General features: G+C 35.8%; 1 protein-coding gene across 2 annotated transcripts; it reads right to left on the bottom strand.

Moving 5' to 3' along the window:
- On the bottom strand, nt 1-12,475 carry LOC105701580 (putative uncharacterized protein DDB_G0282133). Of its 2 annotated transcripts, XM_012428435.2 has the most exons (13): nt 12,248-12,475; nt 11,875-12,098; nt 11,299-11,363; nt 9,097-10,517; nt 6,161-9,017; nt 5,109-5,754; nt 3,964-4,786; nt 3,320-3,550; nt 2,714-2,932; nt 1,759-1,941; nt 1,046-1,263; nt 395-550; nt 1-304 (listed from the first exon to the last, which is right to left on the bottom strand). In XM_012428435.2, the coding sequence occupies exons 4-13, from the start codon at nt 10,460-10,462 to the stop codon at nt 95-97; spliced, it is 6,909 nt and encodes a 2,302-aa protein (XP_012283858.1). In that variant the 5' UTR covers nt 10,463-10,517; nt 11,299-11,363; nt 11,875-12,098; nt 12,248-12,475; the 3' UTR covers nt 1-94. The 2 variants fall into 2 exon arrangements, with proteins under 2 accessions (XP_012283858.1, XP_012283859.1); XM_012428436.1 differs by lacking the exons at nt 1-304; nt 395-550 and having other exon boundaries at nt 1,137-1,263; nt 1,759-1,788; nt 1,862-1,941.

The raw sequence follows: 12,475 nt of genomic DNA on the forward strand, positions 1-12,475 counted from the left end.
TTTAAAACATTGGCCATCAGTTCCTTGCTTCGATCCATCTCATTGTGTAAATTGTATCTTACGCAGCCACCATTTTCTGATATCTTGTATTAAATTAATGATTAGCAACGTATTTCGATTTCAAATAGTTGACGATACTTTGGCTTTTGAACTTGCAGAATCTACTTGGTTTCCTCGTGGTAAAAGCCAAAGGTGGATCGAATTTATTTTTTAAAACATTGGCCATCAGTTCTTTGCTTCGATCCATCTCTTCGCTTCGACTTTTCATTGATCCACCATAAAGACGATCCGCCGTTGGAATATTCTGTTGATGGAACATTTTGCAATTAAATACTTAAAATGATCCGTTAAGGAGGACAAAAGAGTGGTATGTTAAAAATGTTAATACACTTGCCTCGAAGATTATGTATATCGAAAGTTGATTAGGTTTCAAATTATGCACCGCATGCCCGACGCCCACCAACAATCTTTCCACTAAATGTGCAACTATCAGGTAAATTTCCTCTTCTGTCCACCCTGTGTTGACCTTAACGTATATGAACGGCGTCATCTGTAAATATATACGTTTCCAATTGTTAGGAATCTATGTACAAATGATTATTGCAATTAATGAATTGCCATAAGGGTTTATAGTTGTGCATCAACCGTTAAGGGGATGTGAAAGTGGCGTACAAAGAGTCAATCGTTCACGAAACTTTTCTTCAAGCTACCTATCGGTAAATATCACATTCAATATATTAATACAATATAAGATAAATATTGTTACACGCGCGATATTCTCTTACGATAAGTCTTCAATATTGGAAAGATATTGCTTTTGTACATTCCGATGGAATGTTCAACAAATAAAATGAAAATGTACACGTTTCAATATTTAAGCAATACTCGCAATGTTTAGCTGCTATCAGGAGACTCAGTAGAGTTTCGCGCCAAATACAATAGACGTTATTGACTACATCTTACCATAAATGGCCAATTAATATTGCTACATGGGTAATTACCTTTTTTTATAAATTAAATCATGCGCTTTCAATGCAACTATTACCTTAATTCTACTGTATATCCCGTGAAACATGGAATATCGGTGCAGTCGTTTAGCCAAGGATTCATCGATGTGCAATATACTTGCAACGAGGGCACGATGAGTAATGGAACGTAATCTCAATTTGAATTTTAAGATTAATTGTGCCATGGTCGAAAATAAAGGTTTCTTCCCCTGTTCCAAGAGCTCCTTTGCAACCTTGTCAGCACAGGATGGAAGATCTAAACCGTAAAAAGACATGCCATGAAATTCTTCCATTACCTTCCGAAAAAACCTTCACATTAATTTCTCGACATTTCCAAACAAATTAGCACTTTAAGGTCGTATGAAAGCGGCGTCTAAGGGATTTCATTTATGAAACTTTTCACCGAACTGGGTGCACCAAATCGTTTCCAACTTTACAATGTGAATACGGAAGCTATAAGGAAGATCCTGGCACTCGTGAAATTTGATTGTCTATAAGAAATCTTAAAAATGAAAAAAAAATAAAAATTGAAATTTCGTAAGACCCAGGACCTTCTTCTTTTTACCCTCCATATTTATATTGTGAAGTTTGAATCGATTCGGTGCACCCTGTTTGGAGAAAAGTCTCATTAACGAGGCCTCTTTGACGCCATTTTTATATTACTTTAATATTAAAATACTTTTTATATCCGAATAAAATGTCCAAAACGTCGTTTTTATAAAATGCAAGTTCTAGGCATGGCTGTTCTTACCTATCGGCGTGTATAAGTCACACTGATCACCTAAAATAAATTCAAGGGTTGAAAGCGCCTCGTCGACGAAGTTTTCGCATAACATTTTTAACAGTAAGCTTACTGTTTTTCCCCTCAGAAATTCATCGTCCTTTGTACTGCCCACCATCCAATGTTTACGGTCAGTTCGAAGCATTTTACGGCCTACAAGATAATTAATCTTGAAAAGTGTACTCGGCAAAATGATTTATGCTATACATGAACGGCGTTAACTCATTCTAAGGTAAATATAATTCCTGAAAGATGCGGTTTCGAAAAAGAAAACCTGTGGTACTTCGAGAATCGATTAATATAAACCAACGACATTTTGAAGAATTAGTACGTTCACAAGATTTATGTACAATGAATTTGTCACGATATAACCCAATGAAGCTACTCGGAATATACTCGTATACCACCTACATTCATTGTTTACAACCGATGTATAAATGTTTATTGGCAAAAAGCAAAAAACACGTATTTCTTCATTTTTTGTGAGCAATCACATCGCGTAAGTGGGACTGGTTACTTAAGTAAGAATATTTGTTTATTAGATATTACAAAAAAATGTCGCCTGAAGGGTAGTTCACCCCCTTGGGGGGGGTGTAGCATTGCTGGACAATATTGTGCTTGCACCGTCCTTATACGGAATACATTTATACCAACTTTCGTCGAAATCCCTCCACTGCTTCTACGAAAATTATTATAAAAACTGAATTTTCGCCAAACTTTGGGGGGCTGTTTCACCCCTTAAATGTGGACCATTGCAGATATAAAAAAAACACGTGTCTCTTAGATTTTTGTGTTCTTCAACGTATATGGAAATCAATAAGAGCGGGGGCGGACACTTGGTAATGTTTCCATGTCAGTACTCGCCTAATACCGAACTATTTCTTCCCCGGCTTGAAACGTTAAAGACATTAAAAAAAGAACTCACTTTTAAGAATGGACAACGCCTTCAGTTGTCTTCGATTAGCTAAGTAGATTTGGGCCGACAGTAGAACAAACGAGGCCGAGTCTCTAGGGAAATGTGCTTCGATGGTGTAAAGCAGCTTATGTGCAAGCACCCATGATCCCGAATCAGCTAAACTTGTCAAGAGGCCCATCCCTAATCTGAATAAGGTATTATGGAGACGTACAATCACCCCCATGCGGACTGAAATGTCCAAAGTAAAGAAAATAATTAGGTTCCAGCCGGAAATAAGAACAAAGGAAGCGTCACTAATGGAAGAACTTTATTGAAAGAAAAACAGCCCTCGTACAATTTGATGCTGGCTGATGCGAATTGTACCCCGATGGCATATCTAAAAATTTTTCTGCTTTGCTTCTAAAAAATTCTGCCTCAGCGCGTATAAAATAAACTACTTGTTTAATTGTAAACCTTATCTCTTAATAATATCAGTAAAAATGTACATGTATCTACAAAAGCACATACGCATGTACGTCTTGAATACCGAGCACTACTTTTATCGATCTTCGGTCAACGTGTCGCACTATCGGTTACACTGCACGCCAAGAAGTTAACATTGTTCAGGACTGTTACCTGCGTGAGTGATGATGTTAGATAGCAGAACTTGACAGCGGATCTTCTCTTTCTCCAAATAGTGATAACAGGTTCTATCGAAGGCTGTCCGGTTAGGCTTATTTACGTATTTCGCTAATAAATTGGTCACCGCTTTGTAGTCTTTATGTCTCAGTCGATCTCTCAAGCTCTGTATATCCTTCTGTAGATCGCTGAATTTCCCTCGAAATATCGAGCTAGGATACGGCGCATCTGTAACAAAGGCTTATTAGAGATTTAATTGATCGCAATCGCGGTGATTTTATTATTAAGCTTTTTCACTCATTATTCAGGTTGAATCCGAATTTGATATAAAGAAATTCCCAACTGAAAGTCATGGAGCATTTAAAAATGGATGGATTTTCATGTAAATGAATATTATGATGGTTTTGGAATTCCTCAATCCTTTGAGGATTGCATGCCACATCCCCTTAATGTTTTATAAACCACACCACTGATCCGAACACGAATCGTCAACAGTAAACAGGGTTGATAACGCGTTATTATTACTAATGGTAACTGAGATCTGTAATCCTGTCACGTAATAAACTAAATGGTTGCTTATAAATCTAACTATAAACTAAAAATCATGCATGCTCATTGTTGAGCGAGATTGTGATACTGACCCACAGTTTGTACTCTATATTCAGGCCCATCTAATGGCCGAGTTCCTTCGTTAATTTGCCTCCTGTGATTACCAATCTGCGTACTGTTTTGTCGAAATTGAGCAGGCACATTTTGTGTAGTCGGATTTCTTTCTTGTATCTGACTCGTAGCTGATTGAAACAAGCTCAAAATCTCACACGGATCATTTTCTTCCTGAATAGGAGAGGCGATGCCATCCTCGTCACAGTTTGGTCTGAAGCTGTTCTCAGTCAACCACTTACCGACCAAAGACTGACTTTTGTTCTTTAGTAGATTGTGAAAATTGGACGAATGGTAGCCTATATTCTCCAGGTCGCGTTGCGTAAGTTTGGCAATCAGATTATTAAATACATCGACGCAGTGCTCCGAGCTCTTTTTCGTGTTAATGCATTCGTTTATAACTACTTGGGCCCATTCCCTTGGTGGATGTTGCAGATGTCTGAACGCATCTTTCAAGGTTTCCCAAATCTGTCCTTCTGGTATTCGCTTTATCAGGAAATGGATAATTTTTTCGGGCATCGCTGGGTCAACAGCCACTCTTCTCATAAACATCTCCACGATGGTCTCCAATTTCATCGTTTTCTTTTCTAACTCTAAAATCGTACATTCAAAGTAAAAGCTCGGCATGTAATTACGTTCATAGTAATGCCAGTATGCTTTGATAATGTTAGCTGGTTGGAAATGTTTGGTCAGAAACGGATACATCCGCGCATAAAAGAAGGTGAAATACTGATAGATCACACTCAACAGACTCATGATCTTCTCCTCCCCCAGGTAGATCAGTTTCGATAACGCCATATTCACCTGGAAAAATGGAAATGAACAATTTTAATAAAGAATATTCATGCTCACTTGGAATTATATTCTTTGCCGTGTACATCTACGGTTAAAGGAGAAGCCAAAAGTATAACTTGCACTTGAAGATTAGACTACTTCATGATTCAAATCATCCTCACAAATTCATTTTTATGAAGCCTATGTACATTAAGATGATATGAAAGAGTCATTCTATGTATATCAATACGTGAAGATATTTATAAAACCTTTCTTCAAACTGGGTACAGAAAATCATTTGAAACTTCAGCACGTGATTATAATGATAATGGAGAATTCGCGTCATACTTACATCATGATTGTGAGTGCAATTCAACTTCATGCATCGTTTTCGTTTTAGATAAGTCCAGCAAGTTCCTCTCAAGAGGTCTTTAAGTACCATATGTGAATCGTCTATTTCGGGACGTATCCCCTCTCGATTACATGATAACGCTTCCACATTTGCTGGACATGTCGGAAAAGTATCTTGAATTTTTAGCGCCACGGTGTTAGAATTTGCATTCTCCGGATTTAAAGAATTTTTACCGAGTCTATTAAATACACTTGAGCGACCGGAGCATCTAGCACTTGTTGGCTGCCTATAATTAGAGATTGCTTCAGAAGCTTCACTCGAAGTGGCGCTGATGTTCAACCTTTGCCTCAGACTTGTGCAACTATCGTCAATCGACGATGTGGACGGTACAATTTTAACACTTGTATGTTGATTAGCTTCATGTAATACCGGAACGGTTGGCTTTACATTTGCGTTCGGATGATTTCTCTTGTTCTCGAAAAGCGTGTCATACGAATCAAGATTCTTCTCCGCATAAGATTCCATGTCCTTTTCAAACTCCCTCTTTGTACTTTTCATGAAGTTGTTAATGACCCTGTTATTATATATATTCGAGGTCAGAGAATTACTTTCTGGCTCGTCTTTATTCTTCTGCACGGGCTCGGGTCTGCAAGAAAGAAAACGCACGAATGATGTACCGCTGTTAACATTACACATTGCCCAAAATATACGGAGAAGAGACACACCCAAATAGACAAAGCGATGCAAAATTTCCATCAGATTTACGTAACAAAAGTCATGAGGGTGTCGCTTACGAGTCCTCATTTGGAACTCATGTCTGCAGGACGGAATGACGAACCAAAAGTACTTAAATATGAAACAAATTTAAGTACATGCTACGTCTCAATGTTTGTACTCTAAATTTATTACAGACGGTACATATATTGTAGACATTCCGTGCAGCAAATAATCTGCATATTGTTTGTAAATCGATTTTTCTCATACGATGATCATGAATTTCTAGCTGGGCGGTTACGTTTTTTGCGCGATACGCCTAAAGATATTGTACTTACACGTTTGATAAAAAATCAAATTCCGACCCAGCGAACAAAGAAATTGTGTCATCTTCGTCAGAATCTTCAGCTTGGTCGGTAGTTACGTTAGTAGCTGTATTAGTTTTTTTCTGTGGCACACAGAATGGTTTCTCCGCCACATTCAACTTAACAGAAGGAACAGTTGTTTCAATTACCACTTTTTTACCTGTACTTCTTTTTATCGATACATCAGATTTTTCTTTGCTCACATCTACCTTTGAAAACGGTTTGCGGAACGTTGTATTGTCTGTACTGACTTGTACGGCTGGACTTGGAAGCTCTTTATTAACTTTCACACAATCATCGGCTCCAATATTTATTGGTGAAATTAAGCGTTTCTTATTAACTGTGCCACATGCCACGGGTGAAGCTGATTTTCTTCCAGGCTTATCATTGTTTGCATTTGACAATTTTAAATCTTTTTCACTAGTTATGCTTTTTGTTGACATGACATCGGGAGCATCCTTGACAGCTTTTGACGGATTAAGATCTTTTTCACTTATTATGCTTTTTGGTGACATGACAGTGGTACCATCATCGGATACTTTTGACAGATTCGAATATTTTCCACTAATCGAATATGTTGTCGATATGACATCAGTAGCATCACCGGTTGCTTTTGACAGATTAAAATGCTTTTCGCTAATTGAGCTTGTTACCGACAGGACTTCGGTGTCATCATCAGATTTTGTCCGACAAGAATTTTGTTCTTTAACTATGTTTGTTACCAACATAACATCGGTGTCATCATTGGTTGATTTCGACCGACAGGAATCCTTTCTCCTGGTTGTGTTCGTTGACAACATAACTTCAAAGTCCATTTTATCAACTACATTTGCAACTGCTACTGGATTAAAACAAGTTTTATTAATTATTTCTGATTGAGAGATACTTATTTTATGAATCCTACTTATTGTCTCCGAGAAATTGCAACTATCTTTGCTTGTCATGTCGCTTTGTACCGAACTGTTGGAATACTGTATACTAGTTGGAGTAGCTGGCAGTTTTATATCACTTACATTGAAAGTCGCTGACAAATTATGGGTCTTATTAAGCTTATTGATCGTTTCCAAAGATTCGGAATTGACCAAATTAACCGTGTTGGACAAATTAGAGAGCTTGGAGGTCCTGAATTTAGTAGAGCTGGTTGCTGCCGTTGCATTAGAGTGCTCTTTAGCAAGTTTATCATGCATTAAAGATTTACAGCAACCGTTTTTATTAATCGCACTGAGTGTTTTCTGGGGATTGGAATCCTTACTATTAACTGCAGAAGGATTCGCTAGAGAAGTTTTACTCATTTTATTAGTATTCAGTAATTTATCATCGATTGTGATATGCTTCATCTCTTGATCTTGAATTTTCATATTCGTATCATTAATGACTCCTATTTCAGTTTTTTTAACATTCAGACCGCTAGAATTTGGGTCAACCAAAACTGATTTTGTCAAATGAAACTGTGCTCCCATATTAGAATGTTTAAATTTGCCAACACTAGAAACATCTTTCGCTCTTTCATTGCTACTAGATTCGGAGTGAGCACTATAAGATTTTAATGAACCGTTAGAAGTGTCAGCAGGTGAAATTTTAGGTGATTTATTTTTATCACTGGTAGTTAACCAATGGTTTCGATTTAGCTTTACTTTTTTGGAATTTGGTTCGATTTCCTTCATCTGAATACGTTTACGCTTCTGCGAACTTGAAATCGAATTTGTCTTCTCAGTACTTACACTTGCGTCTTGACTTCTTGTAACTTCGTTCACTTTCTCGCTCACGTTCCCAGTATTAATTCCATTAACTCCTCCATTTGTACTGGTTAGAATAGAAAATTCATGGTTTCCGTATGTGCTATTAAATTTATTTAAATTATCTATTGTCAATTCACTTGAAGCGGTGGACGTCTTTAATTTGTTCTCTTGAAGATTTTCAAACGAACACTTAAGATCGTCATTTCTATTTTGCACTGAATTTCTCGGATGTGATTTTGCAACGTTATTGAATGATTTCGAAACAATTGTGAGTTTATTTTGCTCTGCAGTTATTTTATCCTCAAGATCTTTTTCCAAGCTTTTCAAAATATCTTCTACACACGCAACCTTATTTTCGTTAATTAAAGTACTACATACAGAACTTTTAGCCACCCTTATTTTATTGTCGACAAAATCCTTGCTATCACTGTTGTCTCCCAAATTTAAATCATTTTTATTTTCTACTGCAGGTTTATTAGTATTATTATTGTTCAGTGTATCCTCCTCTGAATAGGATCCACCTAGGAACTGATCGATAATTTTAATGGTACTATCTGCCGAATCCTCGTTATTGTTCGAATCTTCACTTGATAAATTCATATCAAGAAACACTGAGTTTGACGTTATTTCCAAAACATCTTCGTCAATATTCTCTGTGTCATAATCCTTTTCATCTGTATTTGCTCTTAAAGGATTCTCTCTACTCAAGGGCTCTAATGTGTTTGATTTATCAGGTTTCAAAGCTTTTGACTGTACCAGTCTTAATTCTTTATCTAATCCATCGTTAGATATCCTTTCTTTATCTGAAGCACTTGTACACTGATCGACAGTTTCACCATCCTCCATTTGCCTACTTCTACTAAATCTTGAATTGACTTTCGGTCGCACTTTGGTGTCTACGTCTGACATATCCAAAACAGTTCTATTATGTGTAAAATTACAAATACCAAATTTGGGATCCTTATCACTACTTTTTGTATTGTTAAGTAATACTGTTTCATTATCACTATCTCTCTGATTTAAAGAAACAAAACTCTTGACTGATTCCTTCTTCGATTCCATTTCAACATTTTCCTGACTTAGTACTGTATCTGAAGAGAAATAATAAAGAACAAACATTCAAATAATAGTTTTTAAAAAGTACAATTAAAATAAAGTCGTTATACGTACCACAATATGTAGGTAAAGTAGAAAGCCTTGATGTGTGCTCGGTAGACCCAAAAACATGTTTCGATTCTTTTGGTGGTGTGGAAGATTCAACTTTGTGTTTTAAATTTACTCTCACTTTTATGATGTTCTTCTTTTGCTCGTATTTATATTTACCTTTACCAAGAACACTGTCAACAGATGTATTCAATGAATGCTTCGACACTTTCGAATTCAGCGATGATCGCTCTGCTTTTTGCTCTTTCAAATTACTTTCTTCAGCACACCCTATCTTTGGTTTATCTTTATTGTCACAAAATTCGTTGACCACATTTCTTGATATCTTAGAAGGTATGTCAGACTTATCTAGTAAACGTTTGTCAGCAAATGTATTCTTAATACTACTTTCGCTTATTTGGTTTCTTTGTTTCAGTTTTGAAACCTCACCATCGTGAGGTTTGACGGAAGTTTTGAATAATGACGGTTTTAATGTTTTAAATAAGAATGGCGAATCGAGTGGTTGTTGCTGACACTGATTAAATTGATGTGTTCTCCTTTCATTCCTACGTTTCTCACTTTCCTTCACTTTGTCAACTACAAGAGATTCTTCAAGAAAATTTTTAAAAATATACTTTGGTGCTTCTAATATCGAAGAATCTTTTACTTTTTTATCAACGTCATTTAAATGAATAACATTGTTTAAGTTGCTTGCTTTTTCAAGTTGCTTTCTCGTTTCAAACGATTCATTTTCAGTGCCAACGTTGCGGAAATTATTTGGATGCTGTTCTCCATGCTCATTAATGTAAGCAACTTGATTACGATCCACTAATTTACCAGCGCATACCTTTACTTTGAGAGAGCTTGCAGTAACCGAACATGAAGAATCGTTACAAGTATTTTGAATACAATTCTTCTCATTTACATGCTCTTTGTTAAATTCTAAATTGGTGGTATGCTTTTGCAGTTCTTTAATTTCAATAGTACGTTTCTCATGTTGAGTGCCTAACTTATTCTCATTTTTTACACTTTCTGAAATGTGCACTTTTGCAGAGTTATTTTGATCAACTAAATCAATTGAAAAATTGTCAGCCAAGTTTAATCGACTGCAATTATTGTTCTTTGTTCCATCTTCGATTACACACGAAGAGCTAGCATCGCTATTGTTGATCTTTTCAGTTGCTGGCTGTTGTTGAGAGGATTGTTTCGTATTAATAATTTTATGCAGTACAACGACTGGTATTTTTGATCCTAAGATCGATGAATACTTTTTTAAAATATCTTCATTTGAGCACTGTTTGTTTTTTAATATTTCCTTATTATGTGTGTTATTAATATTTCTTCCTCCTGTTCTGTTACGCCTCCCAGATCTGCTCTTCCGATGAGAAACCATATCTTCCTTTATAGTTGAAAAGTTTCACTGGCATCGATTGTATCTAAACTTTTGACTTTAAGAAGACAGAGAATTAATAACGCACAGTTAAATAAATGTTAAATGCTTTATGCTTTGATATAAATTTTCTGTCTGCTCATAATATTCCTGCTTGATGAATAACTTAATTTTTTATCTTAAAATTCCCATAGCAAAAATAATTCCATAGTAAGTTTAGATTGAGAATTCTAATTTCGAAAGGAGAAAATAACACAGCATTAATAGTATCTTGAAATAATTTTAACTACTTGATCAAAGATTCTGAAAAAAATTTCTATACTATGACATACAGAAAATATAATATATCTCCGTCTATAGTAACACAATTTACGTGACTTCGTATATGTATTTGCAATGTTTCTATTGCCAAACTTTGATAATCGATGTTTTTGACATCTTACAGCAATTTTAGTCATCCTCCACATGACTTCCTTTTTATATACTTCCTACCATTCTTTACCAGGCTACACATATTCGCTAATTGATTCAGTGATCTCCAGCACATTTTATAATAACGTACACTCCAAATAAAACCATTAACCTACTTAAAAATTAAAATTGTTTGAAGATAAAGGTATAACATTCTTAAAGTATGAAAATTATCTTAATGAAACAAATTTTTTAATGGAACAATGTAAAACTACCTGTTATCCTAATAATTTGTAAAGTTTAATGTAAGAAAGGAAAGCGATGATATGATTAATTCATATCTTATCGAATAATTCTCTTAAAAAAAATCCACCTACATACATCGTTTCATCAGGTTTATCTTGATCCAAATTAAAAAATATATTTACCTTCTCTGACCATCAAGTGATTCCCTTAATCGACATGAAATTTTTTACTGATTACATTTCCAAACCTAAAAGAATAATTAAAGATGAAATGCTTGGAGTTTTTAATTTGCAATGCATTAACGAATTCTTTATTCTAATTCCACTTCGATATACTTAGCTAATATAAAAATTTAGCGAATTGCATGAAAACCAATTGTTAACCAATGTAAAGATTTAAAAAAAAATCATAAAATACGATCAGCTTACATATTCCAAGTTTTAATTAATATAATTACCATGAAAATTCAGCTAATCATGTTAAAACCAATTATTAACCGAAATAAGGCAATATACATAATGTGATCAAGACATAAATGCAAGAGTGAGAGTTTTAACGTAATTAACTTGAGAATTCAATTAATCCCATAAAAACCAATTGTCAACCAATGCAAGGCACAAAAAGAATTTAAAAAAAAAGAAAAAAAAATGCGATCAGCTGATATACGCAGACAAAAGTTGTAGTTAAAAGAGTCCACTGATAAACATACGCAGACAAAAGTTGCAGTTAAAAGAACCCACTGATAAACGGTTACATACTCTGGGAACATTTTTCTGAGCATGTCCTTTGTACTGGAATAATTTTCCGTTCACCCTCAGGAGAGTAAAGTCCTTCACGTAGGGCGGACAGAAGGGTACTAAGATATACACTCCATTGGAATTCCCGAGGCAAAGCTCAATCCGAAACTTCGCCTGGCCACTTGAACCTCCACGCGGTTTTCCAACCACCGTTTTACGCCGTTTTACGTACAACTGGGTAAGACCTCGAGGAAACATGAAATACCTGTTATTTTGCGCATGTTTTCTCCTCTCCGCGAATCGGCAGAACCACCGGTAAGAATAAAAAAAAAGGAGAAAAAAAAAGGAAAACGGTCAAGCGAGCTTAGAACAATGAAATGTCAGAAACGCTCACCAAGAACAATGGGACACGTGCGTCGCTCCAGATATCCCGACTGCAACTATCGAGTCGCAGCTCTTGAATCGCCCGAAAATCTGATCTTCCTTCGGCCCTTACTTTAAAACTCTAAACGTACACGCTGAAAGTAACCTCCCTCGCTGTTAGAACCTGCTAAAAGACTTGTCTCCTGTGTTTACATTGCCGAGATGAATAAAATCTCTTCGGGCGCGTCGCTCAACATCA

The sequence above is a fragment of the Orussus abietinus genome, unplaced genomic scaffold (assembly GCF_000612105.2).
Source record: "Orussus abietinus isolate OABI.00-Male unplaced genomic scaffold, Oabi_2.0 scaffold132, whole genome shotgun sequence".
NCBI classification, from domain to species: Eukaryota; Metazoa; Arthropoda; class Insecta; order Hymenoptera; family Orussidae; genus Orussus; species Orussus abietinus.